The sequence below is a fragment of the Mycteria americana genome, chromosome 1 (assembly GCF_035582795.1).
Source record: "Mycteria americana isolate JAX WOST 10 ecotype Jacksonville Zoo and Gardens chromosome 1, USCA_MyAme_1.0, whole genome shotgun sequence".
NCBI lineage: Eukaryota > Metazoa > Chordata > Aves > Ciconiiformes > Ciconiidae > Mycteria > Mycteria americana.
Genome location: NC_134365.1, coordinates 112,805,912 through 112,833,758, shown reverse-complemented (window position 1 = coordinate 112,833,758; position 27,847 = coordinate 112,805,912). Strand labels below are relative to the sequence as shown.

Here is a 27,847-nt window from a genome sequence, read left to right as displayed (position 1 = left end):
AAACATTAGTTTTCTTTCATTATCTTTAATGCAATGACCTCTATATTTTAGAGCAATTTTTTTACAAGAAAAGCAGTTCAGTTACCGAGAGCCATACTGTCTCCCATGTGTCATTTATTAAAAAGATTCATTACTTTTTTGCCATTGGATTTCACAGCTGCTGCTGCAGTGTGGCGATGGGCTATTGAGACTCAATAGCCTTTGGATCTACATCAGATTCTGGAGGGGAAAATACTCCAATATGTATAGATTTACCATCTACCATCATCTGTCCAGTCTCTCCTTTCTGTTTTTAAATCCTCTACCCCAGGCTCACATCTTTTTTTCTGTCTTAATATTGCTTTTGCAGTGAATCAGGCTGCTGCTTCTTTGCCACTCTTCATGTATATCAAAAAAGCAGACAAGGATGGGGCAAAGGAAACGCAACCCCTCCCCCAAGTCCAGTGTCAGCCAGTGGGAGAAACAATTTGAGGAAGCTCTGGGAAAAAATATGCTCCGTCATCCTCCAACAGAAGCAAATCTACAGTTGAATCGCTACTTAAGAGCTGTGAAGGAAGGGACTCTAACACAGCGTGGGATTTCTTCTTTCTTTTTGATAAAATAGAAGAAAACGCCCAAGAAAATACAGTGAAAGAAACAATAACAACTGTAGAGAGACACGTGTTTCGACACAGGAGATTCTGGAAGATTACTTTGCTCTTTCATAAATAATCCTACTTTGACACGTAGGAACGTGTTGTACGTAATTTCCGTCAGTTGTGGAAATTCTCAAGACGGTATGATCTACCAGTTGTGGCTTCATCTACAAAGTGCAAGCACAGCCCTGGCTTGGTTTTACTTTCCATTCAGATCATACTTACAGCCTGTACTTGGTATTTTCCATCACGTCAAATATGTATACTTGGGACTTTACGACTGCTTCTCTCTTGTGCACATGCTCCTTTCTCCTCCTTCTCCTTTCATGCACAGTAACTTTTAATCCTGTTCAACAGTAACTTTTTTCTTTCCTTCCTCTGTAGGTACGTGAAGTGAAAAATAACAACAATCCCTGAGGAGCAATTTTTATTTCCTAGAAAGCTCAGGTTAGAGTAATCCCACCCCGCGCCATGAGCGGACATAGCTGAAACGCAGCACAGATGGGCCGGTTCCGCACACACACGTGGCGGCACATCGTGACTGTGTTTTCTCCCTGCCGCCCAGCAAACCCTCCCTGGCCTCAATTCCTGCACGCAGATGAATTCGGCACTCCTAACAACACCTCATCGACACGAATCCCAAGCGTACTCTGTATTATATGCGCCGGGGTAACCGCACAATTGGCCCCAAGCGAGGTACCGGCACCGCCACGCTGCGCATCCCCGCCCGCCGGCTCCCCCGCGGCGGGGCGGGGCGGGGCGGGGCGGGGCGGGGCGGACACGCCCCGCCGTGCCGGGGGGCGGGGCTTCTGCGGCGCCGGGCGGACTTCCCCTCACCCCCCGCCCCGCCCTACGTGGGGGTGGTACTGCAGCCACTCTCTGGGAGAACCCAACTGCTGCCGGGGAGCAGGGGAGGTGGCGCTCCCTGTGGCCGCACGGAGGGGCGGGGAGACGGCAGTCGCTAGCTCATCCCGCCTCGCCGCCCTTCAGTGCTCCGCTCTGAGGTGACGCCAGCCGCCGAGGTGCGGCGGAGCGCGGCTTCAGCATCGCCTGCTCCCCCCCGTCCCGCAGGAGCCGTGGTCTGGGCCGGAAGCGGCGGGCGGTGCCTGGCGCCGAGCTCTGGCGGCGGAGGCGCTGGCGGCCGAACAATAGTAGAGTGCGGCGCTGGGGCGGACGGCACGGCACGGCACGGCACGGCGGTGAGCGGGGTCGGGACCGGGACCGGGACCGGCGCTGGGGCTGTCGCGGTTCTGGCGGTGGCAGAGCGTCCGCGCCGCCGGGGCGTGGGGAAGCGGGGGATGAGGAGGCTGCGGATGGAGCTGGGGGGGAGTGGGACGGGACGGGGCGGCGTCCGGGGGAGGGAAGGGGTGCGCGGGTGCGGAGGCGGCGGGAGGGCTCGGTCCCTGCCGACCCCGGCCCCGCTGTGCGGCCTGGCCGCTGCCCGCGCCGCGTCCCCCACTCTCTGAGGCAGAAACTTTGCCGGGACTCTCCCTCCCTCGTTCCGCCCTCGGCCCGGCGTGTCGGGGCGGGCCGTGCCGGGGATTTCGGCGAGGGGCCGGAGCAGCGGCTGGGGTCGGCGTGTGGTGCTGCCTGCCGCCTCCCCAGGCGCGGGGCGGCCGGTGCTTCGCCTCGGTGGCGGTTGAAATAACGGTCCCGTCCCTCGTCGCCCCCTCCTCTCCTCCCCCCCCCCCAAGGGCACTATGAATGAGGAGCAGTTTGTGAGCATCGACCTGGACGATGACAACGTCTGCAGCGTCTGCAAGCTGGGGACCGAGAAAGAAACGCTGTCGTTCTGCCACGTTTGTTTTGAGCTGAACATCGAAGGTAATGTTTTAATACGAGTCGTTTTGTGCGAACTTTGTTTATAGACGGCTTAGCGTGGAGCTGAACACAAATTGAGCTTATATGAAAGCTTTCATAAAGGCTTAGGTTTCAAAACGTGTATATTTAGAAAGTTTTCTTGCTGCCAAACTAGTTTGTTAGGCTCCCAAATAGCCCATTTCCAGTAAAGGCGGATGTCCTAGGTGCACTAGCACCTGCTCTTCTAGATGTGAAGATGTACACACACACACACACACACACCCCCCTTCCAAGAGCTTCTGAAATGCCCTGGTGTTAATTTCACCTTTTGGTATTAGAGCTCTGGTACTAATTCAGATCAGAAGGAGTTTTTGTTCTGCCTTTATTCAGGGGTTTTGTTCAATAGTTAGAGGGGTCTGTGTATAAAACTTACTTAAATTGTAAGTTTTAAAGCATAATAGTATTTTTTGGAAGCAGATGAATGTTTCACTTTCACTAGAAAAAATCAGATTATTTTTGCTCTCATAAGGTGATGCTACATGTAATATGATACAACTGGGTTCATTGTCAGAGCTTCTTAAAGTTTGCAAATCATGAAGTAGGAAGTTTGTCCATCTTTTAAAAGACTGATCTTGTAAGCATTGTCTCTGGCCTCCAAAATGGTATTTTTAGAATTTCAAACCTTGTTTTGCTATGGAATTTATTCATCTTGTTGCTCTTCATGTATAAATCAAGTGTTGGGCATGAATGAGCAGTAGATTAGTTATTTCCCTTTTCTAAGTCAAATAAGGATTTTTTGAAAGTATAAATATTGTTGCTTGGTTTTGGGGGCAACAAAGTAATTTGTTCCAGTTATACAAAGTGGTATTTGCCAATTGTACATGCATGTGACTACCTAGAGTAATCTGTATTGGTATGGGGCAATTGAATATGAAGATCTTAACACTGTTATGTGAATAGTCCCATTTCTTGATGGCAGTAAGATTTGCCGTGTCTCTGATATATATGAGAGTACACTAAAGGTCTTAAGATCAAGTCTTTCTGAGCATAAAGTGCTATATGTGCACTGTATCCAGTGATCTAGTAGCTTATTCTGAACCCTGGAAGCATAAAACTGACTGGAATGTAGGGGGCTGTAAGGATATGTATTCCATACAGTGTTTCTATTGTGCATCTGACTTTTAATGCATGTACAAGTAATAAAATTTTGTTCTTACCTTACAGAAACCTGAAAAGTGCATTAGCAAATTGGAATCGCTTTTAAAAACTCAGTGCTGTGTTTTGATTAAAAAAAAAAAAAAGTGGTTCCTTTAAGGTCTTTGTTGCTACTAGAGGCAATATTATTTTAATCTGAACAATACTTTCGTACTTCAGTACTAATGTGCATGCTTTATGCTTTTGTTTAGAAGAGACATGCTTGTGTGTTTGCACTTTTTGATAAAACTTGGAGCAACTATCTAACCTAAGACAACCTGTCAGTCTGCTTGAGTTTTCTTAATGCTTTAAAATGATAGGCTTATGGTTCTCAATATGAAGTGGAGTTAAGAGGTTTTTCTCTGTAGGCTTTAAAATGAGAAAAAAACATACTGCCGTAATGAGAATTAAGTACTTGGATTACATTCAGAATCTAGTTTTGTTTTGGAAGTGTTGAAACAAATAAAACAGGATGCAATAAGAATTGCTGGATGGTTTCTATGCTCCATTGTTTGAGATAAGCTGTGGATTTGTCAAAGTTATTTGTTATGGATATTACTTTACAAAATGATCATGTGTTTTAGCTGGAACAGCTTTTTTTTTTTCTTCTGGAACTTGAAGTAGACTTGATAATAGTAAAGACTTAATCTGTGCAGCAGACTAATTTGCATAATCTTTTAAATTTTCAGTTAATTTTAAAAGGCTATTTGAACAGAATACTGATGAAAGCTCACCTGAATTTACACGAACCATTATATTCTTAATCTTTTATTTTACATAGTAAAAGAAAAGTATTAATATCTTTGATCATTATAGCATCAAAATATCTCCATTTCTGATGTTCTGTCTTCTCTGTACCACTTTGAAAAGATGTACTGTTACTGCTTTTATAGGAAGAGGAGGCTTAAGGATGGCAGAGGTTGTGTAAGTGACTTTATAAAGAATCATTATAAGACTTTTTTGCTGAACCACTGTGTGAGCTAGCCCTTTACCATATCCATGGTTACACTCTTTCTACTTTTGACATGTCTATTGCATTCCTGTATTTTCCTGTGACAAAGACTATGATTTATATACATCTAAAATAATAATCTTTTGGCAGCACTGGGTAGGGAATGAAATGGATAATTCACTAACTCAGAATGTTATACTAGATGTTTTCATACTAACCTCCTGCTTATATTTTAATGAAGTTCAGATGCATTATAACATAGCTACTTGTTGAACAGAATCAACTGTAAGTCATATCATAGAATCATTAAGTTTGGAAAAGACCTCTTAAGATCATCTAGTCCAACTGTCAACCCAACACCTCCATGCCTACTAAACCATGTCCCGAAGTGCCACGTGTACATGTTTTTTGAACTCCTCCAGGGATGGTCACTCTACCACCTCTCTGGGCAGCCTGTTCCAATGCTTGACCATCCTTTTGGTAAAGAATTTTTTCCTAATATCCAGTCTAAACCTCTCCTGACGCAACTTGAGGCCATTTCCTCTCGTCCTGTTGCTAGTTACCTAAGAAAAGAGACCGGCACCCGCATCACTACAACCTCCTTTCAGGTAGGTGTAGAGAGCAATAAGGTCTCTCCTCAGCCTCCACTTCTCCAGGCTAAACAATCCCAGTTCCCTCAGTCGCTCCTCGTAAGACTTGTTCTCCAGACCTTTCACCAGCTTTATTGCACTTTTCTGGACATGTTCCAGCACCTCAATGTCCTTCTTGTAGCGAGAGGCCCAAAACTGAACACAGTATTTGAGGTGCAGCCTCACCAGTGCTGAGTACAGGGGGACGATCACTTCCCTAGTCCTGCTGCCCACACTATTCCTGATACAAGCCAGGATGCTGTTGGCTTTCTTGGCCACCTGGGCACACTGCTGGCTCATGTTCAGCCAGCACCCCCAGATCCTTTTCTGCTGGGCAGCTTTCCAGCCACTCTTCCCCAAGCCTGTAGCATTGCATGGGATTGTTGTGACCCAAGTGCAGGACCCAGCACTTGGCCTTGTTAAACCTCATACAGTTGACCTCATCCCATCCATCCAGGCTGTCCAGATCCCTCTGCAGAGACTTCCTACCCTCGAGCAAGTTGGCACTCCCACCCAATTTGGTGTCACCTGCAAACTTACTGAGGGCACACTCAATCCCCTGTATCAACTATATCAACTCTGTAGATGTGCTATCCCATGCTTACAAATACGTGTCATTCTGGCTAGTAGTTTGCCTTTTTATTTAACATCATATTTAAAAATCCAAGCAATTAAAACAGCTACATATATTTTTAAGTAATTCAGGAAGTGAAATAGGCTATTCTAAAAAGATATTAATGCAACAGCTAGGACGGTGCTTAAGGCTTGCTCATTTTTAGTGTTGATGTGCATGCATAACTTCTCCCTCAGTGAAGTATGAAATAGCTGCTGTTCAAGAACAGGCAGGCTATTAGTCACAGCTCGGCATCTTGCAGGATGCTTAAGTAACTCCCACTGTTTGCAGCACCCTGTTAACTTCCATGTGTTAAGTGCTGTCTGACTTTAGGGGAATGCGTAGCACCTCTTCCATCTTTCCTGACCATCCAGTCCTTACTAGGAGTTGGGTCAGGATAAAAGGGAGCATTGCAGGTGCGTGTGCAAGGGCAAGTGGTGGACTTGGCAGTGTGAGGTTTACAGTTCGACTCAATGATTTTAAAGGTCTTTTCCAACCTAAATGATTCTATGAGTCTATGTATAAAATTCTGGAAGTAGGTTTCCCAGTGTCCTTTTAAAAAAGGGTGTCATATTCTAGTGCTTTAACAAAACTCATGAGAAAAATTCTATTTCCCTTCGTGCCAGCATCTGATAGCTTAAAGCTGTTTATGGTAAATCCATGCACTTAAAACTGATCTAGCCCCAGGCTTAATCACCTGAACACCCTCTGAAATCTGAGACTTTCTCAAATGTATATAAACAAAACACTACAGAAATCTAATTTACTTCACTGCACTTAATCACATTCTAGTTTAGTATTGGTGAATCTTTGTGTCTTCTGACATCTGTGAGTTCAACAGCTGTACAAGTTTGCTTGTGTGTAGATGGTAATGTTGTTGATTGCCTTGGTTAAGTGAGTAATTAGAAATGAGCAAATCGGGGGCCATCCCCATCTGTAATGACTCAACAGACTTCTTCCTGGATCAGTGTTGTGATGTGTCTCAGCCTTTACCTTCCTGACATTGGAGTGGTTTTTTGTAAACTGTATTACGTTTGGTCAATAGCTTGATAATGATACATAATTCGGGGGGGGGAGGGGGGACAAACACCAAAAAAAATCAAGTTATTCTTACAGTCCTTTATAGAGAAGACTGCTATACAGAAAGCTTAATCTGTGGTCTGCCTTAATTAAATAACTGCTCAGTTTCTGAATGAGGAAGTTAGTTACTGTGTCATAAAACCGTTATGTTTTTTATCAGAAATCAGGTCTCCATCATAATTAGTTTTAATAGTAGATTTTTAGTCTTTTAATGAAATAAAATGATAGCTTAGCCTAAAATGTGATTATGCTTCTTTACTAAGTTTAGTTAATTCACAGAAACCACTGGTTTGAGTGCGGTTTGGAGTTCAGCTGTGATGTCCATCCCAGAATTTATTCAGGAGTGATGTATATAGATTATAAGGTCTGCTTCTGTGAAGTTGACTGAAAGAGTGGTAGCAAAGGGAGGAGAAAAGGGAAAACGGGCATACAGAATAAACAAAGTCAAGATGCAGGTTTAAACTTTCTCCTACTATTACATGTCATCAACCTTTCTTGAACAGGGGAAGAGTAAGTTCCTAGGAGAGTTTAGCAGTGCTAATCTTCAATCTAAATGGGGGGGGGGGTCTTGAAAGGACAGTATTTTTTGTCCCTGTTGCACTTGCTCTTTCAGTTCACTTAGTTTGAGGATTCATTCATGCTCAGGGAAGCTGGGTGGACTGAGCTACAGATAAATACTTTTACTGCAAAACTAGCTTTTGTGTCTGAAGGATCATTATTGGGTGATTTAGCACAACAGAATACTAACGTGATTCTTAAACTTTAAAATATGAAGAGTACTTACATATGAAATACTAAACTAACATTTGGAGAAGTGAAGCTGGTTCTGTGCAGTGGTTTTAAAGTTCTAGGTGGGGTTTGTTATACCCTGGTGTGGGTCTGCTGCAGTTTGATGCTGGCTTTTGTTTGTCTTGTGCAGGCGAAGTGAACGTCAGCAGAGATTGTTGTGTACTGTTTCGTTTTTCTAAGTGTCACAGCAGTAATGTGTGGATTGAAACAGGAAACATTTTAAATTTGTATGTAACTAGATTGCATAAGCCAGGAAATCATGTGTTGTGTGTTAGTTTGAGACAAATTTCTTCTCCTTTTTAATTTCATTATAATATGGGAAAACGATTAACTGAACTCTGGTAGCCAATATATAATACTAACAACAGATCTGCAGTTACAACTGGAGAGTGGGGAGAAAATATATGAACACACAAAAATATGTGTGTGTGTACGTATAAAAGCTGTCTGTATGTGTATATATCAACAAAACAAACCCCTCTGCCTGAATATGGAGTCCCTACAAGCTGCTTTGGAATTCCAGTTGTAGGGTTTCCACATAAGAATGCGGTGCCATGCAGAGATACCTGACTGTGCCCTGATTCTCTTATGAGGAGGCTGTAACCATCTAGCCTGTGTTACACAGAGCACGCAGAGGCGGCTAGAGTGCTAAGCGGTTGTGCTGCCTGTGGTGCTGCTTAGAGTTGTTTAGATTTCTTCACATGGGAATGCATTGTGCAATGCAGATGTGTCCTTTGTTAATGCACGCTTTGTGATCCTCTGGACGATGCCTGTGGAAATCCCAGCTTTAGGAACTTAATACTAGAATGTATTTGTTCAAACATCGGACTTGTCTCTGAAGATTTCAAAGCTGAACGTCTGTAATAATTACGATTTAGCTTTACAGTATTTGTCGTAGATAATGTAGCTGTCTTAACCTGGTTTTATGCTGGTATGTCTTAATGTAGAATTATTTAAAAATCTGTGAGTTTCCTGAAACTCAAGAGTTTGTAACAGAGACAAAGCCATAATAGAAGGGGGAAACCTGATTGAGCTGGTTTTTATCCACTCTTTTGCTTATCTGATGCTGCTAGCTACGATAACATCTTGGAGAATGCTAGCTGACAAGCAAACTAACTGGCTTGCTTCCATTTCTGTTTAGAGTCGAACAACAGCTGAATAGTAAATGACAGTCCATATCCCAGGTCTTGTAATATGAAAGAAGAGATAGTGTAAGTACTGGGCATCTATTCCCCTGATTTATGTTAAGATAGTTACATTTCCATGGTCCTTTAAAGTGCTGGAAGACTTACAGCATTTGAGGCAATTTCAGCATCAGGTTGGTGCATCCCAGTCTCCAGGTTGAGACAAAGATGCTATAAACAAATCGGTCTTATTGCATAGCTTTTTTCCTGTTCAGGTTTATAAAATCTTGTGTAATATTCTCATTGTGTTCTTTTTTTAAAGGTGAACACAAAGTGGTTGAGTTGTTAAAAGCTGTAAGCACTCAAATTTCACTTTTTTCCTTCTTACACCCTACAGAAGAATATCTCACTGAAAGAAAATGGGTTGTAAGGTGTAGCTGAAAGGACTGGAAACTGCTGTTTTAATTTAATTCTGTTCCAAAATATTACTCATCCTTATTTTTTTTCAATGTTAATGAAATAATAACCAATACGATATATTATTCTGGCAACAAAAGCTAAAAAATTTAATTATTGCCCTTTAAGCTAGACAGATGAGAACTTGTTTCAAGGTAGCATTTGCAGTCCAGGGGTATGACTCATTTCTGCAAACTTGAATGGACTTGTGGAACTAGCTGCAGTTTCCCGTAAACCACTTAACTACGAATTCGAGTCCTAACATGGTTGGAGATGCTATTCTTAATCTTCTAAGTGCCATATAAGTACCACTGAGTAATAGTAGAGCTGTGTGGCTAGTTCAAAAAGTACATTTTTCAATTCTCTATGTGTAAATTTGGGAGGTTTGTACACGCAAACAAGTAAATTGAGCAGTTACGTTACTTACCTGGCATCATCCAGAATACAGAAATATTGTCTCATGGCTTCCACTTTCTTCTAGGTCAGTTCATTGATTTTTTTTTTTTTTTTTTTTTCTTACAAGGTGTGAGACATCTTTGACATAGTAGTTCTTGCAGTAAAGTCTTCATCAGAATGTATCAGCTTGTCTAATACAGGGGTAAACTCTCTTCTTGGATAATGAAGTAGTTTATAGGAAACATGAATTTTGAAAATGTGTTTAAAGGGTCAGTTGGAGCCCTGTTCTGTCTTATATAGGATGTCTTTGCTATGTGCTAAAATACAAATGAACTAATAGAAATGCAATGGAAGGTGATTTGTGTGCTCACCTGATGTATGGAATGCACTGGCTTTATCATATGAAAGTAAGGAGAGAACTTTAATTTATGAACAAGATAATATCTAGTCTTTACCATGTGTCTAGTTTTGGAAGTTAATGAATGGCATTGGCATTTTCATTCTAGCCAATCTAATAAATCACAAGATTTAACTCTCAAATGAAATTGCATGCATACACTTAAAAATAGCAGTTGGCTTTAAGTCTTGTCAGGCAGATGTATTGGAGATACATGTCTCTAATGATCCCATTTTTCAGTGTTGCTAGAATTGTACAACGGAACAATATCAGTTTTTCCCACCCCTTGTCATTTAGATGTGTGAATGACTTGCTGTCTTAGGTCATCATGGACTGGTTTTATTTAATGTATTCTGAACAGGTCTTGGGATCTGCTTTTCTGTAAGAATCCCCCTCTTTCAGCACTCTTAATGAGCAGACCAATACGCAGCAGTGGCGTCAAATAGATGAACATGAACATTTAATGTCTCGTGAAGCATTTCCCTGTCTCTTGCAGGTCTTAGCCCTGTACACTAACTAGGTAAACCAAACTTGAGCTCGTCTGATCTTCATGTTCCGACTGGACACTAGCAGTTGTTCAGGAGCTGCCTCATGAGCTGGCTAAACATCCCTGTTTCAAGAGCGGTACTGTATGTGTGCGAGGTAGACAGCTGAGGGCAGCAGCAGCAGCTGGAATGTGTAGTGAAAGCTGGGGCTCTTAAAGTAGGCAGCCACAGACTGGTGCTTTTCACAAGGGTTCTTGCTTGCTTATAGGATTAAAGGAAAAAGCATAGGTGCCTATCACAAATCTTTCTAGAGTTAACTATTTAGGATAAGGTGAGTTGTGCCCGAGAAGCATTTCTTCACTGGCTGTGAAGGCAGTTTCCATGACTAGCTAAAACTAGAGGTGGACCTTTTCTAAGTGTTCTGACTTAGAGAACTTCACCCATGTTGCCAGTACTATACAAATTTGTATTACGAAGTGCGCTCACTCTCCTTTGACTGTCCTTAATAACCATGTGTACTTTACACATTTATGGAAGCTGTATGTATGGTGGATGCTAGCATTATACTGAGAAATCAGCTTTTCTTTTCCTTTCTCTGTGGTCAGGTATAAATCTTACCCATACATATTTGTAAATTCTTTAAAGGGACTTTAGTATGGCTTTAACAAATGTCATAGTACAAACTTATAATTGACTATTTGTGTGTTTAGAAGTATTTTTGTTAATTTTAGTTTACTCCATCTTAAATTCTGAGGTTTTTTTTCCTCTTCAGCAGCTCAAGCTATGGTTATTCACCATTGCAAAAACAATTAGTTTCCAGCATTGCATTATAAATTGCTAAGAAGATAATGCAGGCTTTATTTAACGTTATTTTCAACTGATGGAGCTAAAAGACCAAATAATAAGTTTTTTTTTTTTTTAAAAAAAGGAATAACAAACCAATGAAAAAATAAAACCACTGTGGAAGAAAACAAGCACACTAATGATCACTTTTTAAATGAAAACACTTGTTTGTGAAGGGATGTGAAGTAGTCTTGGTATTCAAGAGCATTCCTTTTGAATTGAACTTGTTCATTATTATTATAATCTCCAAATAAGACAACTGCTCTAGCCAGCTTTATATATGTGTGAGCAAACATTTCAACTCAGTTCTGTATCTTTATCATGAAGAAGAGTTATACATAGTTCTTGAAGAATTGGTTGCAAAAGCAGAAATAAAGTCTTTGTAGACTTCTTCCCTTCCAAAAAAACCCCAGAACATTAATATGATGGGAACTGATTTTCTTTCAAGTACAAAGGCTTTAAAATGGGGTAGAATTTATTGAGATGTGATTACACACCTTGTTATATGGTAAATATTCTCCCTGCTCTCTGCTACTTTGCAGTTATGAATAACTAGAAGTTACAAAAATGTGTACTACTTTATAAATTGCCCAATTGCTAGTCATTCATTTACAAAATTATTTTGCAGGAGTAGATTAGGACTCATTATGTTGAGAACTGTACCAGCATAGAGGAAGAGTTTCTGCCTTGTATAGCTTACAAATTGAAATATTCTTTTTTTTTTTTTGCCTAAATGCTAGGCTCTTAAATAAGTAGCCCTGTTCTTAGAAGTGCTCAACATACAAAGATATTGCTGAGTAAAGTGATACCATTCATATTTCATGTAGGACACATGAGTTAGCAGAATCAGAAGCAAATAATGGATGGTAAACACTTACTTATATTTTTTTATTATTTGTCTTGAGGCTTGGCGTCATCCTGTGCATCTTTGCTCGCTTGAGGAATGATCTCTGGTGTGAACTTGTTTCCTAATAATATCTGCTGTCTTAAGTTAGTTAGATATGGTCTTCTAGATGTTACTGAGTTTTGGTGGATTTTTTTTTTTTTTTTTTTCCTCCACAGATGAAACTTTCCTGCTCTGGATGGTTGTGGGCTTTTTGCTGCTTTTTGAGGTTCTTTTTCCTTCTCTGAAAAAATAAGTATGAAGGGTAGGACATACGTGGATATAGTCTGCAATCCTATTCTTGGAAAGAAAGACAAGGGACATACGTGGATATAGTCTGCAATCCTATTCTTGGAAAGAAAGACAAGGGACAAATGTCCACATACCTACAAATGTGGAAAAAAAAATGTGGATGGTTGTATGATTGCTGACTTGAAGAACCAGCCAAAAAATAAAAAGGTTGAGGTGGGTGTTAGCAAACAGGAACATTGAGACAGAACTGAAACCCTGTGAAAATCCCCCGGACTGACAATAGCTGTCTATCAAAATTACGATATTATTTCTTGTAATGTACAGAAGTCTTACCTTGCTTTATTTGTCTCTTTGTATATAGTGTTGAATAAAGTAATGTGTCTTCTAAAACTGAATCACCTTTATATATCATTTGTTTGACCCATGCCAGTTTACCAGCTGGTAGATATTGCTGCAGTTGTGAGAAAGGGGAAAAATATGAAGTAATCTGAGTGGAGTATTAAGTCTTACCAAAAAGAAATAGGCATCTTTTCCGCCTCATAAAGCTGATGGTATTGCCCACAACAGAAGGATTTGTGTCAAAGAAATGAACTCTTACTTGCTGTAATACTGGTACATGATTACTAGTTTGTGCTGGCACAGCAGCTGCTGTGAATGCTTAGCTCTTGGGATGCAATTCCAGAAGGTTAGTGCCTGATGTTATTCACCTCCTCTCTGTAGGAAAGGACTAATTGTCACCTTAGTACAAAAGAAAGATTGAGGATTGTTTTGGGTTGTTTTGGTTTTTTGCATTGTTTGTTACAGTAGAAATCCAAACCAGTTACGTGAAAGCTGAAGCAAGTCTGTTAGCAATTCTGTACAATACTGGTTGAAGAATACTCTGAAGAGTATTTAGATAGTCCTACTTGGGGTTTGTTTTTTTTTTTTTTAGTGGAGTAGGAGATGGGGAAGGCTGTAAATTCTGGTTGGGGGGGGTGGGGGTGTTTATTCTTGTATATTGGAAGTGGTTTGTAATAACTTGCTCTATGTTCAGAAATAGTGACATTATGGCTAATATGTGGCATATAAATAGCAAAACTTAGACTTTTGAAATAACATTTTTTCTTTTGTAATAGTTGCTAATTTCAGGCATACCCGATATTACTGAGTTCTGATAAAACAGATTTCTTTGAGCAGCATGCCTCTGGAGTAGGCAAGTTAACAATGTTCAGAACCTTTTTAGAAGATAAATTTGTCAGAAGGAAAGACTTGACTAACCTTAAGCTTATGGCTTAGACATAAAAATCATATGGGGCTTCATAAAGTCATGCTGTACTTATTCTTTTTTTGTGTAACTGAAATTGTGTGTTTATTTTGTGTGGTCTCACACCCTTGTCCTATTGGACAAGTAACATGTTATTCTCATGGAAATAATGAAGCAGAAAGCCTTAATGGAATATTTTTAAGCAAGACTGCAGTATTCTATCATTTGTTGTGTGGGTGTTTCTTTTGTGATTGCCCAAGAAGTGATAGTGTGTATATGTGAGGAAACGCAGTCTGACCTGCTTCTCCACATGTGCCAGGCAGAGGACCTAACTGCAAGAGGCCATGCCTCTAGAACCAGCTCTGGAAATATTTCGTTAAACTTGCAAGATTCAGTTTTTCTGTTTTTAATTGAAACAGTGCAGTAGTCCTTTCCCTAGTTTTGGGGAAGGAGGGGGATGCAGGGGAGAATAAGGAGAAGTAAGAACTTGGTAGGTATGTTTGATTTTTTGAGTTGGGAGAAGGGTGGCATCCTGAGAGCAAAACAGATGTTAGTGCCTATTAGCAGCTGTGAACTAGAAACAGTTTGTGCAAAACTGCATTTGTCCCAGATTTACTAACTGTCCTTTCTGCAGTTCTCTTCCCTCTTCTTCACCAAATTTTCAAGTATTTGCTTTAGACAGGATTACTCTGTCCTGTGATCAAAAGACACTGGCTTCATTCATTCATCTTATCGTCAAATTGTTAGGTGGGTTCCTGAGTGTTATTGTATATAACATTGTAAAACTTGTTTTTCAGCCAATCTGATGACATTTTCTGTAAGTAAAAGAAAGCACTGTAAGCATCAGCAGTGTAGCATGTTGAAGAATCACTTGGGTAAGGCAAATAACATTGAACAAATCAGTCTGGTTTTGTAGGGTTTGCAAGGTTGTGAATATATGCCTTGTAACTTTTCAATTGACAGTGTTTGCTCTTCCTTGATGGCTTAAAGATTTAAGGGTTTCCATCATGCTACTTGAGTTAAGCAGACTTGCTATATTCAAACTTTACTGATAAGTCATGAAAACAAATGACTTGTCTTTTCTTGTTTTCACTAGAAATTTTTTGTTTTGTTTTTAAAGACTCTGGAGAGATAGAGAGGGAAAATAGCCTTGCAAGTAGGCAGTAGATCATGTAGAGCTTAAGAAAAGTTAGTGAATGTCTATTTGCTGAAAGAGGTTGAAAGATATTTTGAGGTGTTTAGCTGAGAATCTTGACTCTGTACCCATGAAGACAACATCTGTCTGTGTACTTTGCTCAGGAATTTCCTTCTTAAAAGGTGCCTCTGGTTAGGGTGTGTTTTTTGTTTGTTGTAATACTTAGCTCATGGACAGGAGGAGTGTCTGTTTTCATAACCTTACCTTTCTCCCCTGCTGCTAAGAACAAAATAAATTCCACTGCTGTCCTCTTTCATTTTCCACTCTTTGTCATTTTGCCCCATAAATTTTGTGTATGCTGTTAGAAACTTGACCAGAACAGTAATGCTCTTGAGTTTCAGCGCTGCCCAAAGAGTGGAAAATCAAAAATTTATAATGGCTACTCTCAATGTTTGAAATGCCACTTACCAGCAACTGAAATAATCAAAATTAAGTGCTTGGATTTGTTTTGAGTAGATTCATGTTAAGAATTTTACTGTTGTACTTAGTTTTGAGAGTAGTTTGGGATTTTGCAGAATTTAATCACTTAAAAAACAGCTTATTTTTTTAATCATTTGGGGTGGGGGTTTAAAGTTTACCACAAGAATTTAAGAGGGTAAGTCAGATATAGCTGAGAATTGTAACATGTAGCTTTCTGCTAATTGCTTTGCTCATTAAAGTCTCTATTATCAAATTTTGTTACCTGTTGCATTTCATGGTTTTTCTTTTATTTTAATCACTTTTATCTACTTCCTTCTGTGCTAAAAGGTAAAATGGCTGCAGCTTAGTTCATGTTGCCTAGTTTCAAACATAAATTGCATTATCATGTGTTGATTTAAATATTCTGGCTTTAGTAAGCATTGAGCACTTTCAACCAGTGGTTCACAGGTATATTATTTGTTATTGGCAAAGAGGAACTTATTTGACAGAATTGTTTTTCATTATATTGGGACCTTCTGTTGCGTTAAGAGTTACTGTCGCATACAAACAGGAGTCTGAGGAGTGGCTGGGGGGGGGAACCCTCCCGTTGAGTCACGAGGTTCAGACAGGACCCCCTTGCTTTCTAAACTCCTTCTCAGAGAGGAGTCTAGGTGCGGCTAGGTCCAGTCCTAGTCTCAGACTTGGTCAACGGTTTATTTTCTAAGGACTGTGTGTATAGCCACTTATTAGTTCAGGGCTTTCGCTAAGGTGACAGCATTAATTTTTACATGCCCCAGTCTGGTCGTGTTGAAGGAACTGTCACAGCCAGAGCAGTGAAGAGTGCAGTTTATTAGAGCAACAGACACACAGATTCTTTGGATTACCGGTGATAAATTCACTGTCTGCAAAGCACATGCAAATACCAAGAATATGAGTATGAATAACACGGCCGGACACAAACATGTATATAACACGGCCGGACACAACATGTATATCAAGAATATGAGTAACACGGCCGGATACAAATGCGTTAAAAGATAATAAAGCGACTCTATATAGAGAGAGATTTCTAAGTTTTCCGTGGAGGCACTTGATATAACCAAGTGTTCGAATCTTACCCAAAGGCGTCCCGATGGGGGGGAAGAGAGGCTCAGCCCGTCGACTGATCCCAAACATCAGAGTGGTACACAATGGTGTCTTCCCTAACATTCTCTTTCTCTTAAACCATTTTATGTTATCTTTCACCTTTCAGGTGGAGCTTGAGTGACTCTAGTCATACATACCTTTGTTTAGGATTGGTGTAAAGTTTTCTCGCTTTGCTTTTAAAGGTATAAGCTAGAAAAATTCAGTGCGCAAGCTCAGTGAGGGGTGGTCGCACCTTGGAGGCGGGTAGCTTTTGGGATGGAGGTGTGTTTTGGTATTATAATGATGTTGTAATGAGCAAAGTTCACCAAAAGGACAGCATTTTGTCAAAAACGTGGCAGGCTGTTGGCCCAGGGTAGTAAATATGCAGCTTATCAGTTCCATGACACCTTTAAGTTCCCCTATTATTGCAGAGCCTGGCCGTGGCATCTCCACACCGCTCCACCCTCCGGGCAGCGCCTCTTAGAGTCAGCACACCAAGTTCCCCTGGCGTTACCAACATCTAAGGTTGCAGGCTAGGGAACTCCCATGCAATGGCAGCCGCATTTCACCTGGGGAGCTTCTTCAATGCTGTGCCTTACCTAAAAGTGTGAATATAAGTTCTAAATTTTAAGTCACCTCAGCCATTATCCCACACCTTCCCAAGGAGTATACTGGGTGTTGATAAACATGTTGAACTGTTCAATTTTCTGGACTTGGATACTGAATCTACTGCATAGGTGGATCTGAAGGAAAGTAAATATTCACTGAAGTTGCAGAAAGTAATTTTGTACTGGAGTACTATTAACTTCATGAAACAGTCATTTCTCATACCATCTGTGTTCACTCACCAACTGTAGATCTTCACAGATTGTGTTCCTTTTTAATATGTCAATCACTATCAATTACTTTGAGGTTTGAGTAAGTTACCTGCTGCAGCTATATGATATAGTCTTTGATGGAGGACAAGCACAGAGGAGAATAAACATGCATCTTGCATGAAATTAATTTCAGGACAGTTTAATGTTGGCAAGTGTTGACAGTGTTAGAACTTGCTTCTCTAGCTAGGCTACAGGCTTGTACCAATGCAAAATAATAAACTAAGACTGAAGTCTGAATTATATTTGACCACTTGGATGACACAAGCCTGCACACTGCAGTATTTGTTGAGCAGATGGCTCATAATGTTATCCATAGAAGATGGGAGCATGAATGACTGCTTTCAAAATGCTCTTCAGTATTGTTCTATAGAACTTGCTGATACATAGTTGGAATTATTTTACTTCTACAGCTTATATACTTGTATATAGGTGTGATACAATATGCACAGAGTTAGCAGTTTGCTTCATCCGTGTTATCGTCCAAGAGGCACATGTAGGTAATCTCTAAGTCCTGCACTAGAGATTACCGTGTGCAAAACACTTTGTATGCTAAGGACTCAAGACTGAGTGGAATTTCAAAAAATTTGAGAGTATTACATATCCTGGTTTACTTCGGTGATTAGACTGTTAATAGGAAAGCGTCATTTAAGTTTTTGTTTTCTTGGTTGCTTGTGAGTAAAGATTTTGAAAAATTAGTTGAGTATACAGTAAGTGAACATTTTTCTATTTTGTCTTTACAGGAGTACCAAAGTCAGATCTTCTACATACAAGATCTTTAAGGGGGCACAGAGACTGCTTTGAAAAATTCCACTTAATAGCAAATCAGGACTGTCCACGATCAAAGCTCTCTAAAAGTCCATATGCAGAAGTAAAAAATATCTTGAGCAAAAAAATTAACTGGATCATACAGTATGCACAAAACAAGGATCTAGACTCTGATCCTGAAAGCTCAAAAACATCCCAACACCAGCTTTTTAACTTCAGACATCAGACTGATAGAAAATTACTGCCACAGTTTGACTCCCCAGTACCTAGATACTCTGCAAAATGGATAGATGGGAATTCTGGAGGCATCTCGAGCTGCTCACAAACTCTTTTGGAACAAAGAGAATCCACTGATTTCAGACTTGGTGTGTTAGAAGAAACAGGTGCTACCTTCTGTTGCAGCAGTGTTTTGTGGTCTAATCACAACCAAGCCCAGAAGGCTGAAAAAGCTGAAGGTGGTTCACTCACCAGTGTTCATAGAAGGCATCCTCAATACAGCAGGGAAGAACGTAAGTATATATTGATTTACATGCAACCTAGCAAGCAGGGGCATTCCTTGAAATATCTCTTGACCCCTTAATGTCCCCACAGGGCCTGAATTCGCAGCCTGAAATGCAGCTTTTAACAGTTTGGAGTTACTGTAAAATCTGTGAAGAAAAAGGCTATATGGCTCGGCAAATACTGTGGAGGGTGTGGTTGGTGTGGGAGTTTTGGTTGTTTGTTTTAATTTTCCTGTTAGTTATACCCCAATGTGATAAAGGACATGCCTAATTTACACAAAAAAATTACTGTTACACTTGATTGCAAGTCACTTTAATGTGTCAGTCCTGGCAGTTGCACGGTCCTGCCTGTGGAGATTATTAAGCTGAAAACAACTGTCTTACTCAAGGCACCACACAAGTTCAGTTACATTTTACAGAGAGCTGCCCCTAAGCAATAGGAGAAATTAGAGGTAGGGTAGCAGAGCAAACTTGTGAAACAACATAAAAAATTAAGCGGTCTTAATAAGTAGCAGACTTTCCTTGTGCATTTTACTAGATTTTTTTTTTCTTCTGTTTACTGAGCATAAGAAAATGGGAAGGCCTTTATGCCACCATGTCCTCTTAAAGGCTGTAGGAGCAGACCTGAGCACTTCTTTTGATGACTGTGGTGATACTGAAAGCAGCAGAAAATAAGTTTTCCCATTATTTAAGAAGGTCGCTAGAAGAAGTATTTAGAAAAATCTAGGATACTGTAGTGTCTCTGGAATTGGCCTACGTGAAGTGCATTAGGAGTAAGCTCCTAGAGATCTCTGCAGTTACCATCCTGCTTTTAGAGCAGTGCCTGACCCTAAACTGGAATACATCCACTCTTACTTCTGTAGATGAGAAAAGTAATTGGAGAGCATTTCTGAATTTCAAAAAACCTGAGAAAGAAGACAAAAAAGATGGTAAAATAATCAGTGGAAAAATAGGTAATGAAAAAGAAGGTAATAATGGAATGTTGGAAGAGAGAGTGAGAAAGGGGTACTGTAAAAAGTTGGGATTGGTTTCTTTAGGCTCCCATTTTTTTAACAAAGTAACAAACCTGTCCTTGCAAAGTTCAGTCATTTCACATTCTTTATAAAAGGATTTTATTTAACTGCTGTATGATTCTTCATATAGCATTTGTAGTGAATTAGTAGTCTTAAAGCCATAAATCAAAACAGATATACTGTGCTGTTTGACCACCTGTCCTCTGGAGTCATAAATTGGGATTACGTAAATCAGGACAGCAGCTATCAGAGGAATTATGAAAGCTTGACCTGGTTTATGGGGTTATCTAACTGAAGTTAGTGACTTGGAATTTATCTCTCTGATCTGATTTTGGGACGGGGGAACATAAAGCTCTTTTAAGCGTGATAACAGATTTTTTTTTTTCTGCTGTCATTACTGCATAATGCAGTATGCAGTAATGAGGCATTCTTGCTTTGTATTATAAGGGGGTTTTAAATCTTTTTACAGTATTTAGCTTTAAAAGACCTTGATTTGAAGACTCTCTGATTATATAAAGTTTGTATTTTAGAGAAAAACTTAGTCAGACTTTCTCTGCCAGAATTAGGTACCGCCTTACTGCAGTACCTACACTGTAACAACATAGCATTATACTAAAAAAATATATTGTTAATGTAACTGTAAGTAGCTCGGTCAATATTTCTTTATCATTTGCCTCAGCCATGGACAGAATAATCTTTAATTTCGGTATTCTGTTCCTTCTCCCTTTCTCTTCTGTATCAGAATTATGTGACGTGAAACAGTCCTGTCCTGATACACACACGAAGTGCGTGAACCTGCCTATCTGCTACAGTTGATTAAATGTTGGTGAAAATAATGAAGAAATGGGAAGTAACATCCTAACACTGAGTATAGAAAGGGAGGGAAATTCTTGAATTTCTTTTTAAAGCTGTCAGTTACTATATTAAATCCAATCAGGGTTTTCATGGAGCTTAAAAAGTGTTAACTTAGAGGATGGTAAAGATGTGAGAGAGGAATCTTCTGTTCTAGTGATAGCTGAAGGTAGGAAGGAGCACCACTGTACCTGGCTGATGGAGGAGAAAGGTGGATCTGTTTCTCTCTTAAATGGCCTTATGTCTTGAGTAACAAGTAGGCATCTTAGCTATTGCCAAATTCTTTGGTTTGGTAATAGCAAGAGAAAGTTAATATCCTACATCTGCAAGATGTGAGAAGGGTTGAAAGAGAAAGCTTAGAATAATCAAATAGTCCTGTGGGTAAGTAAAAACCATCCTTTTAAGAACTTACGTTTTAAATTTACAGTATAGAAAATTCTTGTACTGAGAAATCTCTGAACAAAAGCTGTGTGATTGCAGCATTGTTTTTTCCTAAGTATGTAGTGAGAGCTTTGCTAACCTGCAGCAGTTTAAAAACACAATTTAAATTTGTTTAAGAACAAATTTAAAAATGACAAGGTCTTAAAGCTTGTTTCAGTGCCCTGTATCCTCTTATGGTGATCAGGATTGCCACTTTTCACCGTGCTGCCTAGGGTATCTCGGCAGCAGGCATGGCACCGACCTGCACCCACCACTACTGCGTTGAAGGATTTCTAGGAAGCAGGCCAGTGCTTCCCTGTTTGCTGCTGTTAACCGAGGGCAGCACAGAATACTTTCACAATTCCCTCCTCTGAGGTTTAATATATACTTTTGATGAGGACAATCAACGTACACAACCTGAGATACAGAAGGGCTTTTGAATGATGCAGAGGGTCTTTTAGTTCTCACTAGGAACATAGCACAAGAAAGTGAGAAGTAAACCTATTTTTATATGTCGATTTTTTTTTTTTTATCAAGCTAGGATTTTTCTTCTTCATTTGTCACTGAACTACTCAGTGGAAACTGTGTACACTATTATTATATGCATAAGACACAAAACTTGATAGCTAAAACAGGTAGCTGCAGGCTGAAAATCCTGTCCAGAAGCCATTTCCTATCAGCTTGCAAACGTCGCAGGACTTACCTCAGAATTGTCCACTTGCCCACTATTAAACAGACGTACTTGAAGGGGTTACACTGTGAAAACCATGTTTTGCAGTCAGAAGGTAAAGTATTTAAAGGTGTCAAGCAATTTACAAGCAATTCTGATTCTGGACACTTCTGTTTTGAGGGCTTGCGTTTCCAGCGTTTTGACATTGAAGAATTTTTGACATTTCCTATGGAGTAAATCCTTGTCTATGTCAACATAAAAGAGAGAATTTTCAAACTTTCTACAAATGACTGATAAATAATGCTGCTTCTGACTTGCTGCCACACATTTCTTGATTATTAGGATGCAAATGATGACAATTTGAGAAAATGGGAGTCTGCTAATGTGACTTTGGTAGTAGTAATAACAGATTTTATTGTTACAGTGACTATGATGACTCCGGGAGAGTTAAAGCAACTTAATGAAAAACTGCTCAAGCAAATCCAGGGTGAGAATTTTTCAGTACTCTTTGTTTTGGGTTTATGTTGCTTTGTAATAAAGATGATCTTGTTTAAAAAATAAATTGCGATGGCTTTACTATCACCTAAGTTTTGAACTGAAATCTCTGTATATGATGTTTCTACGTAAAACAAGAACCTTCTAGGTGCTTTTATTACGTAACCTCTTTGGGCATTGCAAACTGGCACTTGAATACAGTATTTTCTTTTTTTTGTTTTTTTGAATGAAGTCAGCTTCATTTTGAGTTATAAACTGATCTGCCTTGGCTCAGGTCACCTAAACTGAACAGGATCACCAGTTTATAGTTTTACAATGCATACACCAAGCTGTGCTGGAACCAGAAAAAGTGGTGTTCTTGTGCATGAGCCCACTTAAATGTCCGTGCCTCTGTCATACTAATGTTCAGCACTGCTTCTTAACTCTCTGAAAGTACAGGGACCAAGTGCATTAACCTAATAATGTTCTTGCAGATGTGTTTGAAGAGCTGACGCACCAAGTCCAAGAAAAGGACTCTTTGGCCTCAGAGCTCAACGTCCGTCATATTGCTATTGAGCAGCTGCTGAAGAACTACTCCAAACTGCCGTGTCTACAGATGGGACGAGCAGGGATGAAATCAAATGTCCCCATATAAAGGGGATACAACTTCTATCCCACTATAGAGCTAACTTTCCCTAACAGCTTTGATAACCATTAAGTACAGCTGCACAGATATTTAGAAGCTTTTGAGGAAACTTGGGCAGCTTTCTCTTTGCATTTGTAATCCATAAGAAGTCTTATTCCACTTTGGTTTTAACAAAAAAGGCAAATATTTTAGATATTCAAATCTACTGTAATAAGGTTTATTCACACTTAGGGATTTTTTTTGCCCATAACTACGCATGAACCTTGAAATGAATTCTGTGTTTTGTTGATAATAAAATTGTTTCTAACAAAGAATGACCTGAAGCCTGTAAACCTGCCTCCTTCATACACAGGAAAAATAAAAATTTGAGTTTTGATCAGGTCTGATCATGTTACATCCAAGAGAGCTTTAAGGGGAGAACAGTATTAATGAAACTCATGTTTTCTTATTTATTATGAGCAATATTTTATTATTGAAATTTTATACTAAATAAATATCACTATTTTAGGTACTTTTTCAGATCTCTTTATAAAATGTCTGAATTACTCTGTGTAATGTTTATGCCTTGTGTATGATTGTTTATCCTTTTTCAGGTCTGTATCTTTCATGATACAATTTAAAAAAAAATCTTGTTTCCCAAAGAGATGAATTTCACATGTCAAAGAAGAAAAAATGTGGTGGTGCATCACTTATTTTTATCTGCTTTATAACTGAAGATTTTGGTTCATGAGATGTTTAAAAAAAAAAGAAAAGCACAGCACTTCCTTTAAATTAAAAAAAAATCCATACTTTGGTTTTAATGCATAGAAGTTGAAGTTTTTATATGTGTGAAATTTTCAATGCCGAAAAATTACTTCGAAGAAACTAAATAAATTTGTAATACTATATTACCTTGTTATGAGTTTTTTATAAAGTTGGATCAGACTATGATAAAGCATTCTCACTTTGAAATGCAAATAGTAGTGATACATTAAAAAACAGAACAGCCTCTGCTTTTTTAAAACTTCTCTCGGTCTACCATACTGAGAAATCTTGGTTAATCTTTGCCAAAAAGACTTTGTAGAGCTGTAATCATGTAGCTGAAAGTTGCTGAGTTGCACTGAAAAAGTCAGAGGAGAAACTTCCTCACACGCACACTAAAGTTAAAGTCTTTGTGATTTCTGATTTCATCACTTTAAGTGAAAACAGGGCGTAATTTATATTGCTGAGCTGAAAGAATGACTAATGTGAAGAAAGGATATTTGATTTTAAAATCAAACTGAGAAGCTGAGGTTCAGACTAGGTTTATTGGTTGCCCTCCCTATAGTGATACCTGGACTACATAGGACAGGTTGATTAAGTTGGGTTTTTTTCCATAATGCATTTCTGGAAGGGCCCTGAAAGGGGTTTGGAACAGCTTGAGAGTATGCATGGGGACTTGACCGTGTCTGTCTCCGAGGTTTTTTGTGGTTTAGGAGGGGAAAAAAATTGGTAGTGTCATTGCTTGTGTATGCAAGTGGGCCTGTAAGTAAATGTGTACTAGCTAATCCCTAATTGTAGTTGTCAGAAGATGGATTAATCTCCATGTGCAAGTCTAGAAACCTTATTAATACTGTACTGAGAGAACTGCAAGTGTAAGGCGAGAGGAGAAATACCGCTGTTACTCATACCTGTGAAAATGGCCATCATACAGTCTGTGTGGGAATTCCCCATGAGGGTCTCAATTTCACTTCACTGGATAGAGAGGAGAATTAAGTTGTACTTCCACTTTTGCTGTTTGCTCTTGTGGGAACTAAAAGCATAGCATCTACAATTTAAGTCCTTCCTATTTCTGTATTTTATTTTTGTTACATTAGGGTTTTGATCCAAACAAGGTTGCGGGGGCTTATTTTGGTTTTAAGATGGATTATGATCAGGAAGGGTAGCTTCTGGTGCACATGAGCCGTGGAAGCACAAATTCTGTTTTGTCGTTTGCCCTCAATACAATTGTGAGTCAGGGGAAAAGGAAAGCATACACCTAGCCTATGTGCTTAAAAGAAAGTAATAATATAGCTGTTTCTTCTTCTTAAAGCTCAAGATGCAGAGGGGATCAGCATGTACCCTAGCTATCTGGCAGCTCTGAACTGGAGTTGCTGCTGCACGTCTCTGTAGCCCAGAGAAGTTCAAGAAGATAGAAGTGTCTGTGTTCTTCGGTACTTTGGTTTAAAATAATGTGCTATAAGAAAATGCTCATGCCATCACATGCATGGGACTTCTTTCCTCATTCCTTTGTTGACTTTCAGTGGGAAATCTGTCTGGTGGGAAATCTGAGTTGTTTCTGTATATGCAATGCTGATCCTTCAGATATGAGATGCGTGTACTTTGAGTAGTGACTAAGCTTTATTCACTGAGGTGAGGGTGGAAAGACTTGCATTTGCAAACGTGATATTTGAAGCTATGAACACCTATCAAATAAAATCCAGTCTGAGACTCTTAACAGCTTAAAACTTACCAGTTTTGATTTGCATTATAAGCTATTGCTTATTTAAAATGGTAACAAGAACTGGCCAGAAAGTGGCATACTTAAACAGGAGGATCTTAATGAACTGCTCTCTGAAAACATAGGCAGAATTGCTACAGGGTTGGTTTTGGGGGGTTGGTTTTTGTTTCGGTTTGGGTTGGGTTTTGGGGTGGTTTTTTGCAATTGCTAGTGGTAAAAGGCAGAAACTGAATTCTGTTTTTTAACAGAGGAATATATTGCTAATAAAAATATTCATCTAAAATGAATCCCAAAACCTTTTGTTACTTTATTTGTATTTCAGTGCCTGGAGACCCCAACAGTGAGAACACAGCTGGATGGATCTAAGGCTTGATTAGACAGTAATTAAATTCACAAGCAGGAGTCTTGCTTGATCAAAATGGGATCCGTATGAGTATAAAAGAGCATACCACAAAGTTGGATGCATTTAAGAGCTTATTTTCATGCAGATTCTTCCCTTTTTAGGAGCAACTTGGTCACTGCACCCCAACGTGGGGCCCGAAGGGTTTGAGATAATGACAGATTTGATTGGAATGTGCCAGATAGAATTTATAGCTGTTATTGCTGTTTAGCTATTAATCAGCAGGCTTCTGTGCTTGCCATAGGCTTGCTTGCCTTACTGTACCTTAGAGTCTAGGGCTCGTTAGTGGCTGCTTTTTGCTGTCGCTGCTTGCCGTGCTGCTGTACTGCTGATCACCTTACTCTGCTGTGCCTGGGAACATTTTGATAACAGCAATGGCGATGCGCCTGGGCTGGCAGATGGCCAGGGCATCGCTGCTGTTTCTGTGCTGCTGTACTGGACAGGCTGGAACTCCGGTGTGAACTCGAGTCGAAGGGACTGTGACCTGTGGATGAATCCACGTGGGAGCAGGACACCCCGAAGCGTCTGTGCCCATGGATAAGTCCATGCCAGAGCAGGTATATCTTGAAATGTCTGTGGCCATGGTTATGTCTGTGCCACAGCAGGTATACCTCTGAAGGAATTGTGGCCCAAGGATAAGTCCATGCTGGATAAGGTGCACCTCGAAGCATCTGTGGCTGTGGATAAAGTCCATGCTATAGCAGGTACACCTTGAAGCATCAGTGGCTGTGCATGAGGCCATGTTGGAGCAAGTTTACTTCTGAAGCTACTACATTCTGTGGATAAGTCCAAGCTGGAGCAGGGGCAAGGGGAGGAGTTCATTGCAATGTTAAACCTGATGGTCTGTCCAAAGGGACCAGGGGTGGAGATTGTAATGGAAATACCTTTAAATTGTTGTATCCCGTGATTTGAGTTGCATGTTATAGGAATTACTACAGCCTGAACCACCTGAACCAATGGAGGAGAAGCCTTAGAAGAAGCAGTGCAAGTGCAGCAGTGACCTGACCTGAGCTGCCTTTGGTGCCCAATAACTCCACGCAACACACCACCTCTCCTGTCCTGAGTGACCACCATAACAGATGGAGCCCAAAGTCATGGACTAAATGAACTCAGTGGACATTTTGTGGACATTTATGGACATTTTACAAATATTTCGTAGGGGTGGTCCATAGACCACCATATCAGGAATGATATGTGTGTATTATATCAAAGGATGGGAAGGGTGATGGTGGGTAATGAGAATGTATTGGATCGTGTGAGACCTGAGCATGACGTGAATGGTATGAAATAAGGGGTGGATACTGTCCTGGTTTCAGTTGAGATAGAGTTAATTTTCTTTATAGTGGCTGGTATAGGGCTATGTTTTGGATTTGTGCTGAAGACAGTGTTGATAATACAGAGATGTTTTAGTTGTTGCTGCACTAGTCAAGGACTTTTCAGCTTCCCGTGCTCTGCCAGGTGCAGAAGAAGCTGGGAGGGGACACAGCCAGGAGAGTTGATCCAAACTGACCAAAGGGCTATTCCATACCACATGACGTCATGCTCAGTATATAAAGCTGGGGAAGAAGAAGGAAGGGGGGACATTTGGAGTGATGGCGTTTGTCTTCCCAAGTAACCGTTACGCGTGATGGAGCCCTGCTTTCCTGGAGATGGCTGAACACCTGCCTGCCCATGGGAAGTAGTGAGTGAATTCCTTGCTTTGCTTTGCTTGTGTGTGCGGCTTTTGCTTTACCTATTAAACTGTCTTTATCTCAACCCTCAAGTTTTCTTACTTTTGCTCTTCCGATTCTCTCCCCCATCCCACCGGGGGGGAGTGAGCGAGCGGCTGCGTGGTGCTTAGCTGCCGGCTGGGGTTAAACCACGACAGCATTGTAAAAATGTTGCTCTCCCTTTTTCCTAACTGGAGATCTCGCGTCGGGCAGGGGTGTTCTGTGTTCTGTCAGCACCCCCGCATGAGAATGCGTGCTCTGGTTTCCATGCTGACAAGCCATTTCCAGAAAGTGGGTAGGGGGCTTGGGGCTTGTTGCTGCTTTTTAATTAATCAAACCCTAGGAACAGAATTGACTGTTTGTTTTTATTAGAAATATTTCTGCCACATAACACTTTCTAGAATGCAAGCGTTTGTCAAAATGGAAAAGGCTAATTACATGTAGCAAATAATACATAATAGATTACACAGGCAGTTAAATTTGTTTTGCAATTACAAGATTTAGACTGGCATATATGTTTAAATACTGAGGTTTAATTTTGAGGGAAATGTAATAAAGCAATCCGTTAATTT

At 40.2% G+C, this 27,847-nt stretch overlaps 1 protein-coding gene across 2 annotated transcripts; it reads left to right on the top strand.

The window, feature by feature from the left end:
* Window positions 1-1,027: 1,027 nt before the first annotated feature.
* C1H21orf91 (chromosome 1 C21orf91 homolog) lies at window positions 1,028-23,584 on the top strand. 2 transcript variants are annotated; one of them, XM_075516807.1, is made up of 5 exons: window positions 1,063-1,082; window positions 2,330-2,459; window positions 18,109-18,642; window positions 22,013-22,075; window positions 22,557-23,584. In XM_075516807.1, the coding sequence occupies exons 2-5, from the start codon at window positions 2,336-2,338 to the stop codon at window positions 22,715-22,717; spliced, it is 882 nt and encodes a 293-aa protein (XP_075372922.1). In that variant the 5' UTR covers window positions 1,063-1,082; window positions 2,330-2,335; the 3' UTR covers window positions 22,718-23,584. The 2 variants fall into 2 exon arrangements, with proteins under 2 accessions (XP_075372913.1, XP_075372922.1); XM_075516798.1 differs by lacking the exons at window positions 22,013-22,075; window positions 22,557-23,584 and adding an exon at window positions 19,497-22,004 and having other exon boundaries at window positions 1,028-1,082.
* Window positions 23,585-27,847: the final 4,263 nt, after the last annotated feature.